The following is a 27,085-nucleotide window of genomic DNA, read 5'->3' as shown; positions in this document are numbered from 1 at the left end:
AGTTGAGAAGCGAGAGGGGATTGCTCTGTGGAAGCTTGCAGCGCCAGACTGCTACCAGTCAATGGGGCATCAATTTGGAGTGAGTAAATCTACCTTGGGATCTGTTATGATCCAAGTTTGCGAGGCCATCAACAGACTTCTGCTAAGAAGGATAGTGACTCCGAGCAAGGTGCAGGACATACTGGATGGTTTTACCGTGATGAGGTTCCCTAACTGCAGTGGGGCAATAGATGGAATGCATATCCCTATCTTGGCACCAGACCACCTTGCCAAAGAGTACATAAACCGAAAGACATACTTCTCAATGGTGTTGCAAGCGCTGGTCGATCATAGGGGCCATTTCACCAACATCAACATGGGATGGTTGGGGAAAGGTGCATGACACGTGTATCGTTAGGAACACAGGTCTGTTCAGAAAGCTGCAAACAGGTACTTTCTTTCCAGACTGCAAAATAACCATTGGTGATGTTGCAATGCCAATTGTGATCCTGGGAGACCCAGCCTACCCCTTGCTCCCATGGCTCATGAAGCCGTACACAGGCAGCCTGGACAGCAGTAAGGACTGGTTCACCCATAGGCTGAGCAAGTGCAGAATGGTGGTGAAATGTGCTTTTGGACGTTTAAAAGGTTGCTGGTATTGTTTGCTTACTACGTTAGACCTCAGTGAAAGTAATATCCCCATTGTTATTGCTGCCTTCTGTGCTCCATAATATCTGTGAAACAAAGGGAGAAAAGTTTCCGCCGAGGTGGGGGGTTGAGACAGATCACTTGACAGCCAATTTTGAGCAGCCAGACACCAGGGCAATAAGAACAGCATGTTGAGGAGCTCTCCCTCTCCATGAGGCTTTGAAAACCAGTTTCAGCAATGAGACAGAGTAATGTGACACTTATCTGTGTTCCTTACCAAACTGTCCCCTCCATTGCATTTTCTCCCCTGTAAACTCCACCCCACCAACCACTGGTGTTGAATGAAAAAATAGCCTTTTCTCCTTAATCCGTTAAGTTATATTATGCACACAAACACACAGAGACAGCAAAGAAAAGTAAGATAACCTGGGGCAAAAGTGCTGATAACACTGTGGTGGGAGAAACAAGGAAAGCTTGCTTACAGGTGCACTGCAATAACTATTAAAGGTCTGGGAATGGGCGCCTTCTGGTCCTTGTACCCTCCCCTGGTGTTAAGTGCAAGGGATACTGAATTCCCCCCTCCCCCGCCTCATAGGACGTTTGGGGGAGGAGGATGTAGAACTGGGCGATTATGGCAGCAGATTCAGCATAGGCTGCAGAGGGACTCTAGCATCCAGCTGCCTTTCTTGAACCTCAACCAGAGGCCTCAACATGTCTGATTGCTCCTTCATAATCCACAGCATCTCTTCCTGCGTGGCACATCTTGTTCCCTGCATGCCCTCCTCTCCTCCCTGTCCATGTCCAGGTTGTCGGACAGTGCAATCCTCCATGCTCTGAGCTCTGTCTTGTCACTCTGGAGGTGTGCGTTAACTCATTGAACATGTCCTCCCGAGTCTTCTTTTTTGCGCCTTCTAATCTGGGAACGTCTCTGTCCCAGTGTGCGTCGACAGACAAGTTTTCAGCTGCAAGGAATGCAAAGCACCAAGGTAGCATTGACAGTGCATAGATTGTTTCTGGTGCAAGGTTAATTTTTTTTAATTAAAAAAACCACCCCTCAATACGCTTCACTGCAAGCCACAATGTAATCACAACCGCTGGCTACTGCAAGAGTCGGTTTGCTGCTCCGGCCATGGTGAGTAAGAACACGAGACATGGGCTTTTGTGAAGACATCCTTGGATTCCCTTTCCCCTGGCAACCTGAGGAGAGGCACTGGTGTAAAGCCCCCCAAATAGTTTGTTTTTTACAAAAGTGGCATCGGGTTGGGGGGGGGCAGAGACAAACAGGAAGCTGCCCTCCCCCCCCCTTTTTTTTTCAATGCTGCTTGCAGTACACGGTTATCTCTTCCAACCACAACCACGGCACGTTTGGGAAAGCATCGTTGTGTGAGCCAGATTTCACCAAATGGGGTGGATTACTTGTTGAATTGTTTGCGGTTTAAGGGCTAGCATTGAAAACTTCCCCCATTTCCCCTCGGTGACCCTATGCGCTATCACTCTCCTGAGAGTAACAGAGCAAATGCTGCAAGCGTCTGGGTAGAGACCTGGTCCTTTATGCTACAATGCTGTGTGCTGCAATGATGCCAGCAGAGGTAATACTGGAGTGGCGTGGGAAAGTGTCTTACCATGGTGGACGAAATAAGGCAGCCCTTCCCAGAAGCCTTCTGCAAAGGATTGTGGAGTACCTTCATGAAAGCTTCCTAGAGATCTCCATGGAGGATTCCTGGGCCATCCCCGTACACATAAACAGTCTTTTTTCGGAGAGCACCCTCTGTGTAGCTGGAGTGGCCACTGATACCTACTACACCTACTTTTTTGTTGAGATTAAACATAAAAAATAATAGCATGTAACCCCTACAGTTTGATTGGCAATGTGTACTCACCAGACGTGCCTTCCCTGGCATCATGCTCCACCGCCAACTGGTCCTGGGAAGGGATGGGCTCCAGGGTTAAAAACAGTTCTTGGCTGTCAGGGAGAGGGAATCCTCCACTTGCCTGCCTCACATTCTCCTCCTCCTCCTCCTCTTCCTTGTCAGCAAAGTCCTCCTCGTTGTTGCTCGAGGTCGCCCAAGGCACCTGGGAGGTATCCACAGAGCGTTTTGGGGTAGTGATGGGGTCGCCGCCGAGAATCGCATGCAGCTCCTCATAAAAGTGACATGTCTGTAGGGCAGAACCAGAGCAACTATTCGCCTCCCTTGTCTTCTGGTACGCGTGCCGTAGCTCCTTTATTTTCACACGGCACTGCTCTTCTGTGTAGCCTTTTCCCCCATGCCCCGCACAACCTTGGCATAGATGTCAGTGTTTCTTCTGCTGGATCGGAACTGTGCCTGCATAGACTCTTCTCCCCACACAGCAATAAGATCCACCATCTCCTGTGTACTCCATTCTGGAGTGTGTTTGCGGCCTTGAGTCTCCATGATCAGCTGTGCTGGATGAATGGACTATAAGGTGGATAGAAAGCTGGCTAGATCGTCGGGCTCAATGTCTAATTGGCAGCCGGTATCAAGCAGAGTGCCCCAGGGATCGGTCTTATTCAACATCTTCATTAATGATCTGGATGATGGGATGGATTGCACTCTCAGCAAGTTTGTGGATGACACTAAGATGGGGGGAGAGGTAGATATGCTGGAGGGTAGGGATAGGGTCCAGAGTGACCTAGACAAATTTGAGGATTGGGCCAAAAGAAATCTGATGAGGTTCAAGAAGGACAAGTGCAGAGTCCTGCACTTAGGACGGAAGAATCCCATGCACTGCTATAAGCTGGGGACTGACTGCTAAGCGGCAGTTCTGCAGAAAAGGACTTGGTGATTACAATGGACGAGAAGCTGGATATGAGTCAACAGTGTGCCCTTGTTACCAAGAAAGCTAATGGCATATTGGGCTGCATTAGTAGGAGCATTGCCAGCAGATTGAGGGAAGTGATTATTCCCCTCTATTCAGCACTGGTGAGGCCACATCTGCAGTATTGCGTCCAGTTTTGGGGCCCCCACCACAGAAAGGATGTGGAAAAATTGGAGAGAGTCCAACGGAGGGCAACGAAAATGATTAGGAGGCTGGGGCACGTGATTTATGAGGAGAGGCTGAGGGAACTGGGCTTATTTAGTCTGCAGAAGAGAAGAGTGAAGGGGGATTTGATAGCAGCCTTCCACTACCTGAAGGGGGGTTCCAAAGAGGATGGAGCTCGGCTGTTCTCAGTGGTGACAGATGACAGAACAAGGAGCAATGGTCTCAAGTTGCAGTGGTAGAGGTCTAGGTTGGATATTAGGAAAAACTATTTCACTAGGAGTGTGGTGAAACACTGGAATGGGTTACCTAGGGAGGTGGTGGAATCTCCATGCTTAGAGGTTTTTAAGTCCCAGCTTGACAAAGCCCTGGCTGGGATGATTTAGTTGGTGTTGGTCCTGCTTTAAGCAGGGGGTTGGACTAGATGACCTCCTGAGGTCTCTTCCAACCCTAATCTCCCTAATCTTCTATGATTCTAGATTAGGTATTCCTGAATAACTCCATGTATGGACATTCTTATTCCGGAATAAGAGCGCTTTGTTCCTGTTACACTTAATCTGCTTTCAGAGTGGATTAAAACTAAGGGTATGTCTACACTACGAAATTAGATCGAATTAATAGAAGCCGGTTTTATAGAAATCGGTTGTATACAGCCGATTGTGTGTGTTCCCACATAAAATGCTCTAAGTGCTCTAGTCGGCGGACCGCATCCACAGTACCGAGGCTAGCGTCGACTTCCGGAGCATTGCACTATGGGTAGCTATCCCACAGTTCCCGCAGTCTCCGCCGCCCATTGGAATTCTGGGTTGAGATTCCAATGCCCGAATGATGCAAAACAGTGTCGCGGGGGGTTCTGGGTACATGTCGTCAGGCCCCTCCCCCTCCGTCAGAGCAACGGCAGACAATAGATTCGCGCCTTTTTACCTGGGTTACCTGTGCAGACAACATACCACGGCAAGCATGGAGCCCGCTCAGCTCAGCTCACCGTCACCATATGTCATCTGGGTGCCGGCAGACGTGGGACTGCATTGCTACACAGCAGCAGCAGCTAACTGCCTTTTGGCGGTAGACGGTGCAGCATGACTGGTAGCCTTCATTGGCGATCTGGGTGCCGGCAGCCGTGGGGCTGGCAGCCGTGGGGCTGCATTGCACCAGCCCCTTGCCTTTTGCCTTTTGGCAGTAGATGGTTTATTACGACTGGTAACCGTCCTCGTCGTACAGCAGTGGCTGTCAATCATGGGCACCTGGGCAGACATGCTCAGTCCTATGGAACTGTCTTGATGATGATGGTTATCAGTCGTAGTATGCCATTTTCTGCCACGCGCCCTGTTGGCTCATCGCACGTTAGCTGAGTCTTCCCTGAGCAGCAGATCGTGCAATAGGCCTGAAGGCTAACTGCCAAGCGCCCAGTATTTGCTGCCAAGCACCCAGAAAATGCCGAGGGCTATCAGTCATGCTGCACCGTCGTCTTAAGATGTAAAAAATAGATTTGTTCTGTATTCATTTCCTTCCCCCCTCCCTCCGTCAAATCAACGGCCTGCTAAACCCAGGCTTTTGAGTTAAATCTCGGGAGGGGGGGGCATTCTGTGTGACAGTTGTTTGTGTTTCTCCCTGATGCAAAGCCACCTTTCTTGATTTTAATTCCCTGTACCTGTACGCCATGTCGTCACTCGCCCCTCCCTCCCTCCTTCCCCTGGTCCGTCAGATACTAGTTTCGCGCCTTTTTTCAGACCAGACGCCATAGCTAGCACTGGGATCATGGAGCCCGCTCAGATCACCGCGGCAATTATGAGCACTATGAACACCACGCGCATTGTCCTGGAGTATATGCAGAGCCAGGACATGCCAAAGCAAAACCAGGACCAGGCGAGGAGGAGGCGATTGCAGCGCGGCGACGAGAGTGATGAGGAAATGGACATGGACATAGACCTCTCACAAGGCACAGGCCCCAGCAATGTGGAAATCATGGTGTTACTGGGGCAGGTTCATGCCGTGGAACGCCGATTCTGGGCCCGGGAAACAAGCACAGACTGGTGGGACCGCATCGTGCTGCAGGTGTGGGACGATTCCCAGTGGCTGCGAAACTTTCGCATGCGTAAGGGCACTTTCATGGAACTTTGTGACTTGCTTTCCCCTGCCCTGAAGCGCCAGAATACCAGGATGAGAGCAGCCCTCACAGTTGAGAAGCGAGTGGCGATAGCACTGTGGAAGCTTGCAACGCCAGACAGCTACCGGTCAGTCGGGAATCAATTTGGAGTGGGAAAATCTACTGTGGGGGCTGCTGTGATCCAAGTTGCCAGGGCAATGAGAGACCTGGTGATATCAAGGGTAGTGACTCTGGGAAACGTGCAGGCCATAGTGGATGGCTTTGCTGCAATGGGATTCCCAAACTGTGGTGGGGCGATAGACGGAACCCATATCCCTATCTTGGCACCGGAGCACCAAGCCACCGAGTACATAAACCGCAAGGGGTACTTCTCAATGCTGCTGCAAGCCCTGGTGGATCACAAGGGACGTTTCACCAACATCAACGTGGGCTGGCCGGGAAGGGTACATGATGCTCGCGTCTTCAGGCACTCTGTTCTGTTTCGAAAGCTGGAGGAAGGGACTTTCTTCCCGGACCAGAAAATAACCGTTGGGGATGTTGAAATGCCTATCGTGATCCTTGGGGACCCAGCCTACCCCTTAATGCCATGGCTCATGAAGCCGTACACAGGCAGCCTGGACAGGAGTCAGGACCTGTTCAACTACAGGCTGAGCAAGTGCAGAATGGTGGTGGAATGTGCATTTGGGCGTTTAAAAGCGCGCTGGCGCAGCTTACTGACTCGCTCAGACCTTAGCGAAAAGAATATCCCCATTGTTATTGCTGCTTGCTGTGCGCTCCACAATATCTGTGAGAGTAAGGGGGAGACATTTATGGCGGGGTGGGAGGTTGAGGCAAATCGCCTGGCCGCTGATTACGCGCAGCCAGACACCAGGGCGGTTAGAGGAGCACAGCAGGGCGTGGTGCGCATCAGAGAAGCTTTGAAAACGAGTTTTGTGACTGGCCAGGCTACGGTGTGAAACTTCTGTTTGTTTCTCCTTGATGAACCCTCCGCCCCTCCCCCCCCACCCAGTTAACTCTACTTCCCTGTAAACCAACCACCCCACCCTCCCCTACCCTCCCCCCTTCGAGCACCACTTGCAGAGGAAATAAAGTCATTGTTACTTCACATTCATGCATTCTTTATTAATTCATCACACAACTAGGGGGATAATTGCAAAGGTAGCCCGGGATGGGTGGGGGAGGAGGGAAGGAAAAGGACACACTGCACTTTAAAACTTTAACACTTATTGCTCGGGAAATCATCTGGGGTGGAGTGACTGGGTGGCCGGAGGCCTCCCCACCGTGTTCTTGGGCGTCTGGGTGAGGAGGCAATGGGACTTGGGGAGGAGGGCTGTTGGTTACACAGGGACTGTAGCGGCAGTCTGTGCTCCTGCTGCCTTTCCTGCAGCTCAACCATACGCTGGAGCATATCAGTTTGATGCTCCAGCAGCCGGAGCATCGACTCTTGCCTTCTGTGTGCAAGCTGACGCCACCTCTCCTCTTCAGCCCGCGATTCAGCACGCCACCTCTGCTCTTCAGCCCGCGATTCAGCACGCCACCTCTCCTCTCGCTCATATTGGGCTTTTCTATAATCAGTCATTGACTGCCTCCACGCATTCTGCTGTGCTCTGTCAGCGTGGGAGGCAGTCTGTAGTTCTGTAAACATTTCATCACGCGTCCTTCGCTTCCGCTTTCGAATATTCACTAGCCTCTGTGAAGGAGAAAGATTTGCAGCTGGTGGAGGAGAAGGGAGAGGTGGTTAAAAAGATACATTTTAGAGAACAATGGGTACACTCTTTCACGTTAAATTTTGCTGTTCACATCACACAGCACATGTGCTTTCGTTACAAGGTCGCATTTTTCCTCTTATACTGAGGGCTTGCCGGTTTGGTGTGAGAGATCACTCACGCAGTGCCAGGCCACAGATTTCAGCTTGCAGGCAGCCATGGTAAGACAGAGTCTTTTGGCTTTTTTAACCTTCTTAACATGTGGGGATGGTTTCAAACAGTACTGCTCTCATTAACCATACCAAGCACCCGTTGGGTTGGCCATTTAAAATGGGTTTGCAATGTAAAAGGAGGGGCTGCGGTTTCAGGGTTAACGTGCAGCACAAACCCAACTAATTCCCCTCCCCCACACACCCAATTCTCTGGGATGATCACTTCACCCCTCCCCCCCAACGCGTGGCTAACAGCGGGGAATATTTCTGTTCAGCAGAGCAGGAAGGGGCACCTCTGAATGTCCCTTTAATAAAATTGCCCCATTTCAACCAGGTGACCGTGAATGATATCACTCTCCTGAGGATAACAAAGAGCGATAAGGAATGGATGTTGTCTGCATGCCAGCAAACACCGGGACCATACGCTGCCATGCTTTGTTATGCAATGATTCCAGACTACGTGCTACTGGCCTGGCGTGGTAAAGTGTCCTACCATGGCGGACGGGATAAGGCAGCCCTCCCCAGAAACCTTTTGCAAAGGCTTTGGGAGTACATGAAGGAGAGCTTTCTGGAGATGTCCCTGGAGGATTTCCGCTCCATCCCCATACACGTTAACAGACTTTTCCAGTAGCTGTACTGGCCGCGATTGCCAGGGCAAATTAATCATTAATCATTAAACACGCTTGCTTTTAAACCATGTGTAATATTTACAAAGGTACACTCACCAGAGGTCCCCTGTGTGCCCACAGGGTCTTGGGTGAGTTCGGGGGTTACTGGTTCCAGGTCCAGGGTGATAAACATATCCTGGCTTTTGGGGAAACCGGTTTCTCCGCTTCCTTGCTGCTGTGAGCTATTTACATTATCTTCATCCTCATCTTCCTCGTACCCCGAACCCGCTTCCCTGTGTGTTTCTCCAGTGAGGGACTCATAGCACACGGTTGGGGTAATGGTGGCTGCACCCCCTAGAATGGCATGCAGCTCCGCGTAGAAGCGGCATGTTTGCGTCTCAGCCCCGGACCTTCCGTTTGCTTCTCTGGCTTTGTGGTAGGCTTGCCTTAGCTCCTTAATTTTCACGCGGCACTGCTGTGCGTCCCTGTTATGGCCTCTGTCCTTCATGGCCTTGGAGACCTTTTCTAATATTTTGCCATTTCGTTTACTGCTACGGAGTTCAGCTAGCACTGATTCGTCTCCCCATATGGCGAGCAGATCCCGTACCTCCCGTTCTGTCCATGCTGGAGCTCTTTTGCGATCCTGGGACTCCATCACGGTTACCTGTGCTGATGAGCTCTGCGTGGTCACCTGTGCTCTCCACGCTCAGCAAACAGGAAATGAAATTCAAACATTCGCGGGGCTTTTCCTGTCTACCTGGCCAGTGCATCTGAGTTGAGAGTGCTGTCCAGAGCGGTCACAATGAAGCACTGTGGGATAGCTCCCAGAGGCCAATAACGTCGAATTCCATCCACACTACCCCAATTCCGACCCCCTAAGGCCGATTTTATCGCTAATCCCCTCGTCGGAGGTGGAGTAAATAAACCGGTTTAAAGGGCCCTTTAAGTCGAAAGAAAGGGCTTCGTCGTGTGAACGTGTCCAGGCTTAATTCGATTTAACGCGGCTAAAGTCGACCTAAACTCGTAGTGTAGACCGGGCCTAAAGAGGAACAAAGTGCTCTTATTCCGGAATAAGAGTATTCACACATGGGGTTATTCCAGAATGGTTACTGCATTTTGCATTTACACCCCACCTCAATCGGAATTAATTTTCAAGTGTAGACAAGCCCTAAAAGAACTGCTAGGTTATTGCTCTAACCCTTGGCCTTCCTTGCACTTTCTTAGTTGCTGTTAATTGCTGTGCAATAGCCGCTGTCTTGGAAACTGCTCTGTGTGGGCACCTACATGAAGCCTAGTTGACTTCAGAGTGGCCTATAGAGCATTTGGCAGGTCTGGGGCTTTCATCTGAATGCTCTTTGGGCACATGTAAATTATCCTGCGCAATAGGAATAACAAAAAATGTGATTCTGTCAAACACCAAAGTAACCACGTGTGGCTGAGGTGATGTGCAATTTGTAAAACCCTCAGTGCTGCCTGTTTCTCGTGGTTCTGTTGATTCTTTAGATGTTTGCAGTTTTCTTTTCATCTGTGTTCCATTGTTTCATTAGAGATACAGGTTAAACGCACTGGATGGCAGTTGCCAGAATCTGGCTTCTTTCGTTTTTTGAAAATGGGTACCATATTTGCTTTCATCTAAGCTGTCACTACCTCTGAGTTTTTCCAAATATCATTGTCTATAATTCAGCAAATTCAACAGCTACTTCTCTGACAGTGAGATGCATGTCATCTAGACTTGCTGGTTTGGAGGCGCACAAATTTCACTCACTTGCTTCTTATTAATTCACTAGCATTTCATTGTTTTTTACCTGCCCTGCCTGAAAGGCCTTTTGCTTGTTTTTTGCAGATAAACTGTGTGACTTTTCCCCACCCAGACACAATGCAAGAACAGCAGTTGCTGAAACCCACTGAATGGAGCTACTGTGATTATTTCTGGGTAAGTAGGCAGCCAGCCACATGCCACACGCGGCAGCTTCTGAGTTTCAGGAAGAGCAGAACAAATTGCTAGGTTTGTGTTACGGAGCAAATCAGAATTCAGTGTGGCAAGGTGCTGAAAAAGACACACTGTAGCAAGGAGCAGCACCAACTCTGCTGCGTCACTTCTGCAGGGCCTTTAATAAAGCACAGGGCACGGTGTGGTGCTAGAGGTGCTCTACAGAACAAAGAGAAAACAAGGGAAAGTCTCAAGGGAGGGAACATCGCTCCTGCAGGGAGAGTGGAGTGTTTGTTAGCCTCAGCCCCAACCACCAGACCAGGCTGCACTGAGGAGAGAGGGAGCAGCTAAGGTGCTGATGTAACTCCGACAGACCCCGTTGTCAGCGGGCAGGATTGAACCTTGGACCTCTGGAGCTTAGTGCATGAGCCACTACTGCATGAGCTAAAAGCGATATGGCTGTTAGCCAAGGCTGTAGAGCAGACTCATTAATCTCTCTCTAAGTGGTCATTCAGCCCACGTCCTCTTTTCATGCTGATGACTCGCAGAGCTACCTCTCTGCTCTGGACCTGGCCAAAATGGAACTCCTGATCCACCTCCACCACCAGCACAAGCCCTTCTATCTTCTCTGTCATGATGGACAGCACCACCACCTTCCCTGTCATTCAGACTAGCAACCTTGACGCTATCGTTGCCTGAGCCCTCTCTGTTGACCTACCCATCAGCCACGTCACTTGCCACTTCTCCCTGCACAGCTTCTCCAGGATCTGGCCTGTCATCACGGCCAAAACTCTCATCAAAGCCCTGATCATCTTGCTTTTTGATTACTGCAGTCTTTACTGTATATGTGAGTACAGCATGCAGCGCAGTGAGGCAAAAAGCACAGCAATTCTGAAAATATCCCCTATGCCCCAGAGACATGGGGGGTGGAGTTAGACATTAATCGAAAGTGTAGGGAAGAGGGAAAGAAAAAAGGTGAAAATGAAAGAGAGAGAGAGGGGGCTCCAAACTGCTCCAAAGTCAATGGAATTATCCTAGGGATGAACTGGGCCAAGTAACGAAACAAACAATGATTGAAAGAATGAATGAATGGCATTATTATTAGCCCATGACATGAGGTGGTCTTTTACATACTAAAGGGGCTATCACACTGGGTACATTCTATCAGGCACTGATGGAGTAGATGCTGAGCAGAGGGGAGGAAGTCATTTAATGGTCTTCCGAGGCGCATTTCAAAGTGTTTTTAATGTTCTGATCAGCAGCTTAGATCCCAGGAGGAGCCTCCTGCGAAGAAAAGCAGCTGTTCCCACCCCTGGAATGCCATCTTTTGGCAGCATTGCTGTAGTTAGGATTCTAGGAGCCATGACATGTCTTGTGTTGTACACGTCCTCTCTGCCATTTCTCTTCTAGGCTGATAAGAAGGATCCGCAAGGGAACAACACAGTATCAGGGTTTGAAATTCTGCTCCAAAAGCAACTCAAGGGGAAACAAATGCAAAAAGAAATGGCAGAGTTTGTTCGAGAAAGGTAATTGGAAGCTTTCTGTTGAGTTTAATATTTCTTGTAATCACTTTATTTCCATGAATCGAGCACGTAGCCTGAACTCTGGAAGTTGTGCATATTTTATGAAACACACACAGACATTTAATTTCATCACTATCCATCCAAACTCTCCAATTTTCGCCAAAAAATGTTCTCCTTCAGTGCACCTATTAGCTTTAGACTTCCCATGTCTCTTTAAGGTTTGTGAGTCACTTAACTTGGTGGAATGAGGATAATCAATGGGACACAGTAATACCAGGGTACGAAACATATAGGAATGGCAGAATAGGTCGTACTGGTGGGGGAGTGGCACTACATGTGAAAGAAAGCATAGAGTCAAATAAAGTGAAAATCTTGAATGAATCAAACTGTACCATATAATCTCTATGGATAGAAATTCCATGCTTGAAATATGAGACAATTTAGGTGCTAAAGGAGCACTCAAGGAAGATAAGGCCATTGCAAGAAGCTAAATGAATTCTTTGAATCGGTCTTCACTTCAGAGAATGTGGGGGAGATTCCCACACTTGGGCCATTCTTTTTAGGTGAAACATCTGAGACACTGTCCCAGATTGAGGTGTCAATCAAGGGGATTTTGGAACAAATTGATAAATTACACAGTAATGAGTCATCAGTACCAGATGGTATTCACCCAAGAGTTGTGAAGGAACTCAAATGTGAGGTTGCAGAACTACTAACTGTGATATATAAACTATTGCTTAAATCAGCCTCTGTACCATATGTCTGGAGGATAGCTAATGGTAATATCAATTTTTTAAAAGGGCATCAGAGGCTATCCTGGCAATTATAGGTCAGTAAGCCTAACTTCAGTACCAGGCACATTGTTTGAAACAGAACTATGACACACAGATAAACAGGATATGTTGGCAAAGAATAAACATGGTTATTGCAAAGGGAAATCATGCTTCACCAATCTATTCAAATTCTTTGAGGGGGTCAACAAGTACATGGACAATGGTGCTCCAGTTGATATAAGAACAGGAGTACTTGTGGCACCTTAGAGACTAACAAATTTATTGGTGCCACAAGTACTCCTGTTCTTTTTGCGGATACAGACTAACACGGCTGCTACTCTGAAACCAGTTGATATAGTGTACTTGGATTTTTAGAAAACCTTTGACAAAGGCTCTTAAGCAAAGTAACTAGTCATGGGATAAGAGGGAAGGTCCTCTCATGGATCAGTAACTGGTTAAAAGTTAGGAATCAACAGGTAGAAATAAATGGTCAGTTTTCACAATGGAGAGAGGTAAATAGCAGGGTCCACTAAGGACCTGTAATGGGATGAATGCTTTTGAACATATTCATAAATGATCTGGAAAAGGGGGTGATCAGCTAGGTGGCAAAATTTACAGACGATACAAAATTACTCAAGAAATGTAAGTCTAAGCTGAATGTGAAGAGATACAAAGGGCTCTTATTGAACTGGGTGACTGGGCCACAAAATGACAGATGAAATTAAATGCTGGTAAGTGCAAAGTAATGCACATTGGGAAAAAACATGTTATCACTCAAGAAAGAATTGGAGTCATTGTGGATACTTCTCTGAAAACATCCACTTAATGTGCAACTGTAGTCAAAAAATCTAACAGAATGTTAGGAACCATTTGAAAAGTGATAGATAATAAAACAGAAGATTTCATAATGCTCCCATGCTCTGGGTGTCCCTAAACCTCTGACTAACAGAAGCTGGGACTGGACAACAGGGATTGGGATCACTCAATAATTGCCCTGTTCTGTTCATTTCCTGTGAAGCATCTGGCATTGGCCACTGTCAGAAGAGAGGCTACGGGGCTAGATGAACCATTGGTCTGACCCAGTATGGAGATTCTTATGTTCTTCTAATACCACTATATAAATCTATAGTACCCCACACCTTGAATACGACATGTAGTTCTGGTTGCCCTACCTCAAAAAAGATATATTAGAATTGGAAACGGTATGGTGAAAGGCAACAAAAATTATTAGGGGTATGGAAAAACATCCATATGAGGAGAGATTAAAAAGACTGGGACTGTTCATTTTAGACTAAGGGGGGGTATGTTAGAGGTCTATAAAATCATGAATGATATGGAGAATATGAATAGAGAAGTGTTATTTAGCCCTTCCCTAATAAAAGAACCTTATTAAATTAATAGGCAGCAGGTTTGAAACAAAGTACTTCTTTACACAATACACAGTCAACCTTTGGAACTCTCTGCCAGGGGATGTTGTTAAGGCCAAAAGTATAATTGGGTTCAGAAAAGAATTATATAAGTTCATGGAGCATAGATCCATCCATGGCTATTAGCCAGGATGGTCAGGGATGCAATCCCATGCTCTGGGTGTCCCTAGACCTCCAACTGTGAGAAGATGGGACTGGACAACAGGGGATGGATCACTCAGAATTGCCTCAGACGCATTTGGCACTGTCCACTGTCAGAACATAGGATACTGGGCTAGCTGAATCATTGGTTTGCCCCAGTCTGACCATTCTTATGGGTCAACAATATCTTTTATCAGTGAGTTCCACAGGTTGATTATAATAGGAGATAAAAAGAAACACTCATGAGTAAGGCCCCACTGGAAAATCTGATGATTTACTTTGCCGTGTGGTGGTTTTGTCCATATTTAATATATTTTCACTGCTGTCTGTTTTCTGTAGGATAAAGATTGAGGAAGAATATGCCAAGAACTTGTCCAAACTGTCTCAGAACTCACTGGCTGCTCAAGAAGAAGGGTAAGGAGCCTTTGCACAAAAGGCATTTCCCCTAACTTAGGCACATGCTCTTTTCTTGAGGCCCTCCATAGAGCAATGGGTGATTCAGCCTATTATCCTGGCTCTGTTATTAGGGGGTAGAACCTTCTGGAGCAGTAGTCCATTGATTGACAGGGCCAGTATGTTTTTAAGAGCAGCTGTGCAAAATATTAAAAATGTTAATCATTTATGTTTAATATTATAGCTGTTCTAAACTACAGCAATTCTTGGGGTTCCGCACATGGCAGCACTGCATTGCTGGAATCACAGAGGGATCTGTGCATTAAATGAAGTTGCTGATTGCTGTCCCTCAGGGGACCCAGTAGCATCAGGAGAGAGGGAGATGCAACAGCATCTTCTAATCCTGGGTTCTTTCCTCCCGTGGAGCAAAAGGAGAGACCCTCTCTCCTTTGCGCTGTGTCTGCCCTGGGGAGGAGGTAGGAGGCCCAGAAGTGATATGCCAAAGAAGGCAGGAGAGGGCTCATGTACACTGCTTTAGTTTCCCTGCACTAGCACGTTTCTGTGCCATTGACAGAAGTCACTGATGTGGAGGCCCCGTCACTAGATGTGTTCAAGAGAAGACTAGGAGAATCTTTTGGGGGCTAGAGTACAGGGGTGCTAGGAGTTGGTTTCACGATTAATGGTCTCTAATTATAAATCCTTATAATATAATTCATTTAATGAACAAAAACAATTTAAAAGGGTTTAAAGTTCGGCTGTCGATTAATCGCAGTTAACTCACGCAATTAACAAAAAAAATTAATCGCAATTAAAAAAATTAATCGCGATTAATTGTAGTTTTAATCGCACTGTTAAAAATAGACTACCAACTGAAATTTATTAAATATTTTTGGATGTTTTTCTACATTTTCAAATATATTAATTTCAATTATAACACCCTATACAAAGTAGACAGTGCTCACTTTACATTATTATTTTTTATTACAAATATTTGCACTGTAAAAATGGCAAACAAAAGAAATAGTATTTTTCAATTCACCTCATACAAGTACTGTAGTACAATCTCTTTATCATGAAAGTGCAACTTACAAATGTAGATTTTTTGTTATATAACTGCACTCAAAAACAAAACAATGTAAAACTTTAGAGCCTACTTCTTGTTCAGCCAATCGCTAAGACAAACAAGTTTGTTTACATTTACTGGCGATAATGCTGCCCTTTTCTTATTTACAATGTCACCTGAAAGTGAGAACAGCCATTTTCATGGCACTTTTGTAGCTGGTATTGCAAAGTATTTACGTGCCAGATATGCTAAACATTCGTATGCCCCTTCATGCTTCGGCCAACATTCCAGAGGACATGCTTCCATGCTGATGATGCTCGTTAAAAAAATTATACATTAATTAAATTTGTGACTGAATTCCTTGGGGGGAGAATTGTATGTCTCCTACTCTGTTTTACCCACATTCTGCCATATATTTCACGTTATAGCAGTCTCGGATGATGACCCAGCACATGTTCATTTTAAGAACACTTTCACAGCAGATTTGACAAAACACAAAGAAGGTACAAATGTGAGATTTCTAAAGATAGCAACAGCACTTGATCCAAGGTTTAAGAATCTGAAGTGCCTTCCAAAACCTGAGAGGGACGAGGTGTGGAGCATGCTTTCAGAAGTCTTAAAAGAGCAAGTCAGATGCGGAAACTACAGAACCCAAACCACCAAAAATGAAAATCAACCTTCTGCAGGTGGCATCTGACTCAGCTGATGAGAATGAACATGTGTCAGTCCGCACTGCTTTGGATGGTTATCGAGCAAAACTCATTATCAGGATGGACGCAGGTCCCCTGGAATGGTGGTTGAAGCATGAAGGGACATATGAATCTTTAGCGCATCTGGCACATAAATATTTTGCAACGCCGGCTACAACAGCACCATGAGAACGCCTGTTCTTACTTTCAGGTGATAGGCACATGATTACGGGCAGCATTATCTCCTGTAAATGTAAACAAACTTGTTTGTCTGCGCGATTGGCTGAATAAGAAGTAGGACTGAGTGGACTTGTAGACTCTAAAGTTTTACATTGTTTTATTTTTGAATGCAGTTATTTTTTTGTACATAATTCTATATATGTAAGTTCAACTTTCATGATAAAGAGATTACACTACAGTACTTGTATTAGGTGAATTGAAAAATACTGTTACAGTACTTTTCTTTTTTACAATGGAAATATTTGTAATAAAAATAAATATAAAGTGAGCACTGTACACTTTGTACTCTGTGATGTAAGTGAAATCAATATATTTGAAAATGTAGAAAATATCCAAAACTGTTTAAATAAATGGTATTCTGTTATTGTTTAACAGTGCGATAAATCGTGTGATTAATCATGATTATTCTTTTAAATTGTGTGATTAATCGTGATGAATTTTTTTAATCGCTTGACAGCCCTAGTTTAAAGTTAGGTAAGCGTGACAGCCCTCCAGGCAAACACTTCAAACAAAAGAAAGCCAAGTTATGGGACATCTCTTATCTGTGTCCTAACATGACCCAGCACCTTTCTACTGGCAGTGAGAGATTCCACAGCTTCACAGAGAGCTTCCTTCTTCTTCCAGTGAAAGAAACACCTTTACCCACCACATATTAATCCCCTTCACTGTATAACACCACACCTTGATTACAAGCTGAGCAGCAGCTGCTCCAATTCAGCACTGCCATCTGTGTGCAGACTCAGTGTGTGGTGTGTGTTTCTGGGGGAAGTCTAAGGTTCTGTGCAGGTGGGGTTGGATTCTGTGGAGAGCATTGATGTGTTCATCTACCTAGCTGCACACAGAGTTCAAATGGCTGCAACAAACTGGATGTTCTTCAGTGAACAGAGCTTGCCACCTCCAGCATGAAGTCCATGTCTCACTTATGGATGCAAAAATGTCTTTGTACTGAGACAGAATTCAGGATCTATCAAACTTGTGTACCGCCTGTATTGCTATGCGGGTCAGAAATCTGGACCTTCCTACAGGCAGACTTGGAGCAGCTAGAGGCATTCCATAAAGGAAACATTTTTAGTTTATTTTTACTCATCATCTGAATACTAGATTTACTTGAAATCCTCTAGAAATTCAGCCTTCACTCACAGATTAGGTGTTGTAAATTTAGGGAGGGTACACTTATCTTCATACAGAAACAAAAACAAATCCATAGATTGAATTCCTGCTTACAATGAAAGATGAAATTCAGTATTAATTTGAAAATATTAATCTGATCCTACCATTATTTGGCTTTTTGCCTTCTGGGCACTCTGCTACTGTTGCTCTCTTGACTGCCTGTAATTGGAGGTCCCTTTCCATAGCCTCTTTTATTTCCATCATTTTCACTGTGGAAAGTGGGACACTGTGTGCACTTCAGTGATATGCCTGGAGATGTAACAATGTTTTCAGCGGCAGGTGTCTTTAAGACGGAACTGAGGGCTATGAAGCAGACACGCAGCTAAACCACTTTTGTACACAGGGTTTCAGAGGTCTGCAGGCGCCGGGATTCTAAACATTGTGGATGATAGAAGGTTTTAATGACTGTACATTTTCCATTAGCTAATGTGAGGGAATTCTATTGGGAGGGGGCTGTCCAGGTCTTTGTGTCTGAGATGTGAGAGGTGTGAACTGGTACTACTGTCTTAATGCTGGAGGGGACAACAGTCTGATTGATTAAGCTGTAGTAGTTGAATGGTGCATACATGTATATTGAGTATGATACAATGCAGGGGCTGATACACTGCACAAATGAAAGGTTGCCTCATAAATTCCAGTGGGGGCCATGCATGGGTACAAGGCACGGATCAGGGCACTGACCAGTGATGCATTGTGTTTTTCAGCACCTTAGGCGAGGCCTGGGCCCAGCTGAAGAAAAGTCTGGCGGATGAGGCAGAGGTTCATCTCAAATTTTCCTCTAAGGTAATCTGCAAGCTCCTCTGTTCACACAGAGCATTCTCCAGGAGTTTGGTAGTGGTCTAGCCTTTGGGGGATATTAATAAGGAAAATATGAACATACACAGGTGGTCCAAACGGCAAACATCTGAGAGCACTAAGGAAATCTGTCAAATCTGTGTGTTTTCCTATGCTCTCTGCAAACACTGTTCTAACCCGTTAGACCCCACTCTGCTGCCAGAGCTGGGAACAGAACCTAAGAGTCAGATGGGGGAGTATTATTATTATCACCCTGTCCTACAGAGAGGGACACTGACACCAAAAGGCAAAGGGGACTGATAGCCTCGGCTGTAGCAGCAGGATTCAAACTCACAGGCCAATGTGTGGCCAGCTCATGTGCAGGGGTTATGTGGGGGGGGACCAAGACACCTCCTTCCTCTTGCACACCTGATGAGAGGGCTGGAAAACACTGCAGGCCATTTGCTCAGTGGAGCACAGAGCCACCTCTGTCCAAGTATGTTGAGCAGCATGCGATTTCCCAATGCAAAGGGAAAGAGGCAGAGCCATAGTCCCACTCCCTCCTTTCCTCCCTCCCTCCCTCCCACTCACTGTCGTCCAAGGCCACCTGCAGTGAGGGATGCACTGACAGTCTGTGTGGTCCCCAGCTCACTGGAGAACTCAGGGTGTGACTGTGATGCCTGCGCTGCACCTGGGAGAGGCAGCTTCCTGCCACCTTCGAGCTGGGGCGGGGACAGTCTTGTGGTTAAGCCACAGGAGGTTTGGGTTTAATTCCTGGTCCTGCCACTGGCTCCCTGGATCACCTGGGGTAAGTCACTCACTCTCTCTGGGCCTCAGTTCCCATCAGAAAATGGGGATAACAGCACTATCCCCCCCAGGGCGTGGGCTGGAGAAATTCGTTACCTGTGTACGAGGCACTGTGACGGTGGCTGTTATTGGAGATTAAAGGTTTCAGGCTTTCCGATGAGAGAGGATAGCAAGAGCCTAAGAATTTGTGACCTTTGAGAAATTCCTCCTATGCTCCCTTAACTGATGGGTTGGGGTGGAGGCAGCTTTGCTCCAGGCTTTCTTTGGGAAGGGAAAGATCCTTAGCCCATTCTGCCATCATGCTGCTAAAATTACATCTCTGGCTAAGTATGAGCACCACATTCTCGTCCATTGTGACCAAGCCTTCCAGGAGAAACAGCTAACTTCATCCAGTCTTGTTATGCTCCCGATCAGCGCTTGGCTGTTTGCACTTCCCGGTGCCCCTTTCTATTGTCATTCCCAGCTCCAGAGTGAGGTGGAGAAACCACTGCTCAACTTCAGAGAGAACTTTAAGAAAGACATGAAGAAATATGACCATCACATCGCGGATTTACGGAAGCAGCTGGCTAGTCGCTACACAGCAGTAGAAAAGGTAAGCGCAGAGAATGAAGCAGAGTGAGCTTTGGTGGGATAATCTCGTCTGGGTCACAAGAAAAAACAACTCATGGAATGCTTCTCTTCAGCTTCTAACTACACAGGAGAGAACTCTCCTGTGCTAAACTCCTAAAGTCTTGTTCTGTTCTGGTGATTAATAGGAAACCAGGGAGGCAGCGTCATGTCTGGAGATATTTTTGTTACATTGCATTGTGTCTCTAACCCAACCCTTCTCACTCTCTAAGTTAATATATTGCTATGGCATTAGGTGAAAATATCCATCCTGATGCATGCTCCATGGTCACATTAGCCAGACAGGGCCTGGCAGGGATATCAATCTAACTTGGGTCACCTCAGGTCACCAGCAAAGCCTCTGCCTGTTGTACACACACCTTCAGCAGACAGCTGAGGTCATGCTCCACCCCTTCTCCTGACTGACTCTCTGACTGGAGAAAGGGCAGGAAAAGCCAGGTGCCAGCACTGTTTGTGTCCTGTATGAAGCCGAAACACAATACTACTGAATTATCCAGGTGTTAGTTGTTAAGTCCCTGCTGAGCATTCTCACAGGAACCAAACTATATGCTGGAGTGCACATCACATGGCCTTCCCAGACAGCCAGGGACACAGCACATGGAAAACTGTCAGTCTGCACTGCTTACATGGAAAGCACTTTCCCCAGCTGTGCTAAGTTCTTTAGACTCATGTCTGAAGCAAGCATTATCCAACCATTTATCCAGAGGGATAATTAAATCAGTGGATCAGAAAACAAATACAGACCCCCTGGGTGGCATCTGCTCAGCATGACACAGACAAAGGAGATAGCCCTCTGCCAGGCTCCATTACTATCAGCTTCAATGCCCTCTTATGGCCTGGCCAGCTAAGCCCAACACCAAATAGTCCTCTCTCAAAATCCTTCAAAGCTGCAAAATTAACCCACCAGTAATTGCCTGTGAAGTTGATGTAGAGAGCCATTATTCCAGAGCTGGGATGTCGGTGTTTAACTCAGCACATACACAAATAGCAGCCTCCAAATTAGGTCAAAATCTCCAATATGTTACAGGGGGGAAAAGAGTGTTGGCCTGATTTTTAACTAAACAGGCAACAGCTTGTGCAAAACACGTCTAACTTGTGTGTTTAGGTAACCTCAGCAACTATGCATACAGACGGTAAATGTATTCACAGGTGGGTAACATGATAATGTGTGCCTACAGTTTCCTCACCTGTATGTACAGTGGCAGTAATTATACTCTCAAATTAGATCTGTTAACATGATGGAGCAATTTAAATCAAGGTGATTGATTTATATCATTATTTAAATCACTTGATTTTTTAAATAAATTGTTAATTTAAATCAGATTAAGGCTTTGGAAAAACTAATTTAAAATTTTGTTACTGCAACTTCAGATTAAAATGTTTAAAAAAAAAAAAGAAAAGAAAACAGAAAAAATCCCTGAAATTCTATAACAATCAGAAAACTAAAGAAAAGTTCAAGACATCCACATTCACAATTGAAGACTATAAAATAAGAAGACAGTAAAGAACAAGCACCAGGCAAATAACAAAATCTGATCAACACATTAAAAATAAGGATTTGAATTTAAAAATCAGTTTTTAATCATGATTTTTAACCACCCTGGTCTTAAATGCTTAGACCCTAAGAGCCCTTTGCTAGAGCAGGTGAACTGAGCTCTTTTTTGCTTGCTGTCCAAGATATACTTTTTCTTCCCTGGCTGTCTAGCTTTATATTTTATCTCTGCTACACAGAAACAGGCTGATATAAAGCACTGTGTAGATTAAACTCATTCTGAATTGCACTGTGAAAGCCTTTTTGTATATGAATTCATTTGGCACATTGAAGGAGCCCAATTCTCCAACAATTTTTTTTTCCCAATGGACAGTATTGCAAGGGCTGAGTGTCTGACTTGCTCAGTTGGTGACTGGAGATGATTCATATTTTTGGACTATCTGCACTGCTTTCATCATTGTAGTGTCAGTGCCTCACAATCATTCATGAATTTTATCCTCACAACACTGCTGTGGTGCAGGGAAATGCTATCCCTGCTTTTACAGAGGGGAACTGAGGCACAGAATAGATTGAGGAACTTGCCTAAGGTCACCCAGGAAGCCTGTGGCTGAGTCAGAAATTGAAAGCAGATCCCCTGCATCTCTGTGCAGTACCATAGCCACCGGACCTCCCTTCCTGTAATTACTCTCACTCATTGCAAGAGGCGAGGGCATGGGCAAGAAGCTGTGGCACACACCCCAAGCCTTGTACTTACATGTCATAGGAATGTAGGCATTGCCAGGCTGCATCAGACCTGAGGACCATCCAGTCCAGGATCCTGTCTCTAATAGTGGCCAGGACCTGCCACTGCAGAGGAAAGTGCCAGAACCCTGCAGTAGCAGATGTGGGGCAATGACTCCCCATGAAAGTCTCCTCTTAGGCCCTCATACTCAGAGCCTGGTAGCAGGAGGGTTTGTATTCCTTTCAACGTTCTCTCCTTTTAGTATTTACTATGATAACTCTGGATATTTTTGTAATATAAAAAATGTCCAATTCCCCTTTAAATCTTGGTAAGTTTTGGGCCTCAGTGACATCCAGTGGCAGTGAGTTCCATAGGCTGATTACACATTGTGTGAAAAAGTATTTTCTTTTATCAGTTTTGAATTTTCCACCTTTTAATTTCACCTGTTCTTGTGCCCCAAGACAGAAAGATTAGACCCATGGCTTCTCCCTCTCTCCTGCAGTGCCCCATCTCCCTTCAAGCCCAGACCTGACCCAGATCGCCAGTTTCTCTGCAGGGTCTCCCTTCATCACAGGGAAACCCCTTGCACTCTGGGCCACCAGATTTCAGTTTACCAGTGTGTCTGCACTATGTGGGGAGGGCAGCAGCCCTTCCTCTGATGACACGAGTGCACATCTGTCAAATTGGGGGTGGCAGTGTCCCCCCCTTAGCAGCTGCTGGAGATGGGGACCCCAACCAGCCACCCCAGAAGGTAACAGGAACAAAATGGAGAAGCCTTTGTGTCCCTAACATAAGACCGGTGGGTAATGGGACAGCAATTAGGACTATCAAATGAATCTGGTGTTTAATATCGCTAACCCTTATAACACGAGTCCTCGCTACATCGGACTAAAGCTGAGCAATAATCAGTTCATCAGTTTGTTGGTCAAACCAAAAACCCAACCCCAGTTCATTTCAGATGAACCCAAAATGAAAATGCTTTGGTTTTCTCAGTGAAACAAACATTTTGGGTCATATGAATGTATCGCTTAGATTTCGGGTATTTTAAACCACTTTTTCTATTAAAAGCAAATGAAATTTGGAGATGCCATTCACAAAGCCACTAAAGGAAGAGGTACCCCCCACTCCAGATCCTATAGCCTGGTGGTTAGGGCTCTTGCTTTTAAAGTGCAAGACTTAAGGTCATAGTCTTGCTCCACATCAGGCACGAGGGACTAGAACTTGGGTTTCTAGGGTTATAGCAAAGGGCCACATCCACTGAGCTATCAGATATTCTGGGGCTGGGGTGGGCTCTCGCAGTCTCTCCTGCTAAAGCTGTAGCACTTTGTTTAATATTAAATATGTATTGAGCCAGAGAAAAAGCAGAAGAGTGAATCTGTAAGCCCAGTGATCTGGGGGGCATGTGGGTTCCAGTCCCTGCTGCAATGAATAGTTGATTAGTTATACAGAATGGAACAGCTTCAAGAGGAAATTGAGAGACCCACCCCCGGCGGACCCAAGCGTCCAGTGCTTAGAGTACTCACCTACAATATGGGAAACCCACTTATTGTACTCACTACTAGCGCCAGCTGATTTAAAACTACATTTTTGGCAAATAAATGATTCATCCAGAAAATTTCACCCAGCTCTAATGGGTCATTGACTATAGGGTAACACCCGGGTTCTTGTAAGTTGTCATTTCTTCTCATGAAATTGCCTGGCCAGGTCCCCAGTGTCTGTGGCTTGTTAAGCAGACCACAGAGCCATCAAGAGCAGCCCTAACAAGGACTCTGTGCCACTTGGTGCATGATCACCTGTGCAGCTTGTATTGTCATTGCCATAGAGGGTTTTCAAACTAAGTCAGGAGGGACAATTCCCTCAGCTTTTCACTTGGCTTCTTGTTTAGCAAACAAGAGGTTTCTGTCCTCAAACCTAATCACTGCTGAGACAGGCTGGCTGAAGCTGATGAGAACCGGGCTTTAAAGGACACATTGGGTGACATAAAATGTCCCCAACATGCATATCACTACAGAGTACCTACTTTCTGTACAGGGATGATTTCATTTGGGAGGAGACGGACTCTATAGACATCGTGAGGCAGCTGGAAGTTCTTCTCCTGTAAGGCATGTCTGGTGTGCTTTGTTTATTCAAGGCCCGGAAAGCCCTGACAGAGAGGCAGAAGGATCTGGAAATGAAAACCCAGCAGTTGGAGATAAAGCTCACCAACAAGACAGAAGAGGAGATCAAGAAAGCGAGGCGGAAGTCCACTCAGGCTGGTGAGTGGGTGAGGCTTGAGGTTCATATCTGGTCAACTGAATTAGGGAAGCCAGTATGTTGCAGTAGATGAGGTGGGGTGCAAAGGGGGCCAGAATGAGAGATGAGGCTGTCGGGATGGGAAGAAAAAGATGATCCTGGCGAGGTGATGAGCAAGCAGCAGCAGAATTTGCATGTATGGGGGAGGGAAAAGGGAGGAGGAAAAAGTAACCACCAGATTGTGGGTCTGAGTGGTGTGGAGGATGGGGATGTTGTCAACAATGATAGAGAAGGGGGGGAACCGGAGAAGATTTGAGAAGGAGCTTGATTTTGGCTTAACGGATGACAAGACATCCAAGAGGCGATATTGGCGAGACAGGCCAAGCTAGGAAATTGGATGGAAGGAGAAACGTCAATGGTGGAAAGAGATTTGAGAGTCAGCAGCGTAGAGCTGTTACCTGAACCCCGTGAGCTGATGAGAGACAGGGAGTCAAGTGAGACTAGCAGGGAGCAAAGGGTACAGCATTGGGATACCCCACTGACAGGGCGGAGGAGGACCCACTGGAAGGGAAATAGAAGAAACTGTCAGGCAGGCAGGAGGGAAACCAGGAGAGGATATTATTTTGAAAAGCTGGGAGGAAAAGATCTCGGCAAGGAGAGGATGGCTGACAGAGTGAAAAGCAGCAGAGGTGGGCGAAAATGGAGTAAAGGCTCTTAGGTTTGGCCAGAAAGAGGTATGTATGTATGTGTGTATATATATATATATATATATATATATATATATGGAGATATACCTATCTCATAAAACTGGAAGGGACCCTGAAAGGTCATTGAGTCCAGCCCCCTGCCTTCACTAGGCAGGACCAAGTACTGATTTTTGCCACAGATCCCTAAATGGCCCCCTCAAGGATTGAACTCACAACCCAGAGTTTAGCAGGCCAATGCTCAAACCACTGAGCTATCCCTCCTCTGAGGTCACTGGGGCCCTCAGTGAGAGTGGTGTGGGTAGAAAGAAGAGGGCCCAACATGTCTTAGATTGGACTTACAAATCTATTGAAAGACAATTTGGCCTATGATTTCTATCCCACTTCTTCCAGTTAGTCAGCAAAACCCCTAGTTAAAGTTAGCCAATATTTTCTACTATAAGACCCTTATAACTTCACCAAACTTTAACTGTTCAGGGTAAAATTCTCCATGCCTGGTGTCTGCCTTACTCTAAAGTTTTTTGGAAAGTTCCAACAAAACTGGTCCAGCTATTTCCAAGAACAGGATGTGGGGAAAATGCATTGTTTTGCCAATGGTAAATATTGCCTACTACCCGAGAAGCTCTAACGCCTGTGTGCTTTGGTCCCAATCTCATTGATGACGCATCTGCAGGTCAATGTGCATGAGGCTTGTGGGTTGCTGGCAGGCTGTTGGGGTCAGAGCTCTGGACCTAAGTTGCGCAGGCACAAGACACCCAGGGTTACAAGGCTGACAGTGACCGAACGACCTCCTCCAGCCAGATTTTGAATGGGGCCCAATCTGGCAGTCAATCTCTGAACATGCCTACCAGATTAGGCCCCACAGGTATCTTCCCGCAGGTATCATCACCCATTTCATGGATTGCAGTAGAACTTAGGCAAGAGATAGGCAGAAGTGCACATACCCCAGTGCAGAAATTTAGGCAGCTAGGGAACTGTTACAGCGAAAAGTTAGGTGCCAAGTGAATTTAACACCTGCAGGGTTCAGTGGCAGCCAAGTAGGGGTTTTGTGGACTCAATGGTGCCTAACACTACGACTTAGGCACCTAAATCTGAGGTTTAGGCACCTAAGTACCTTTGAGTATCTGGGCCTTATTCTTCATAGCTTTCACAATTACTGGCCTTTACAAAACTATGAATATGTTGGTTGATTCTGTCCACTAGGTGGCAGGAGAGAGCCTTGGGATGATCCATTTGAGACAACACATGATCTGAGAACATCATCAAAACAATGTTGTTTTTTTTATATAATAGTTTATTTTTGCCTGTCTGTAAATCAAACAGATCCTCTGGCTCCTGTTGGAGTTGATAAGGAGCACAGAGGCAGCAGCAGAAGCTGTCCACAGACAGCCTTGCAAGGGATGTGGCTGCATCTTCCAAAACTTCCATAAATCGCTGACTTTTGTGCCCAAAATAGCTGTCAGTGGTGCAGGTATCACATGCTCCACTCTCTGCAGATTGGCCATATGTTCTGAGTGAAACACTGGGACACTGCTACGGTGTATAACTGGGAACTGTTTAGCTAGAGGAATTGTGTGGGAATAGGGCCCCCCCTTGCACCCTTTCAACTTGTCAGAGTGACAAACTGGGGAACTGTACAGAAAAGGACAGGGTGGAGACAGGGTGGAGACAATGAGAGGTCATCCCTCTGTGACCTCTCATTGCTCTATCCTCATCCCAGCCTAGACCTACCCACTCTCCTCAAATCTAGATCTTCCCTGTTCCCTGCCCACATCCCCTGCCTGCCAGTCCACCCCGCCCCCCATTTACAAGTGCAGACATGCCAGCTCTCCCGAATTAATTCCGAGGGACACGGTTTCTAAGTAAAATTAAGCCCAACTCCTGTATTCATGAGAGAACTCTCAAATATCAGGATTTTTTTTTCAGCTGCTGTCAGTTCGCCCTGAGTGGCCGAGGGCTCCCGCTGGCAGTCAGCCCTGGAGATGACAATGGGAGCCACAGCCACCCAGGGCTGACAGCGGGAGCCCCTCTTCGTGGGGCGGGCTGACAGTAGCAGCCCCGCCATGCTGCGAGGAGAGCCTCCGTCAGCCAGCCCCAGTCGGCTTGTGCTCCTGATGTC

The 27,085-nt window shown here is 46.3% G+C and overlaps 1 protein-coding gene across 2 annotated transcripts in view; it reads left to right on the top strand.

The window, feature by feature from the left end:
* The window catches only part of GAS7 (growth arrest specific 7), a 213,500-nt gene that overhangs the window by 172,169 nt on the left and 14,246 nt on the right, over positions 1–27,085 (top strand). For both annotated transcript variants that reach the window (XM_065416085.1, XM_065416084.1), the window contains exons 6-11: positions 10,104–10,193; positions 11,601–11,716; positions 14,394–14,468; positions 18,314–18,392; positions 19,654–19,782; positions 24,162–24,285. In XM_065416085.1, coding sequence (XP_065272157.1) covers positions 10,104–10,193; positions 11,601–11,716; positions 14,394–14,468; positions 18,314–18,392; positions 19,654–19,782; positions 24,162–24,285 — 613 coding nt within the window. The remainder of the gene's footprint in view (positions 1–10,103; positions 10,194–11,600; positions 11,717–14,393; positions 14,469–18,313; positions 18,393–19,653; positions 19,783–24,161; positions 24,286–27,085) is intronic.

This window comes from Emys orbicularis, chromosome 13, assembly GCF_028017835.1.
Source record: "Emys orbicularis isolate rEmyOrb1 chromosome 13, rEmyOrb1.hap1, whole genome shotgun sequence".
Classification (NCBI taxonomy): domain Eukaryota; kingdom Metazoa; phylum Chordata; order Testudines; family Emydidae; genus Emys; species Emys orbicularis.
Note: the sequence above shows the minus strand (reverse complement) of the source record. Positions and strands in the feature narration are given on the sequence as shown.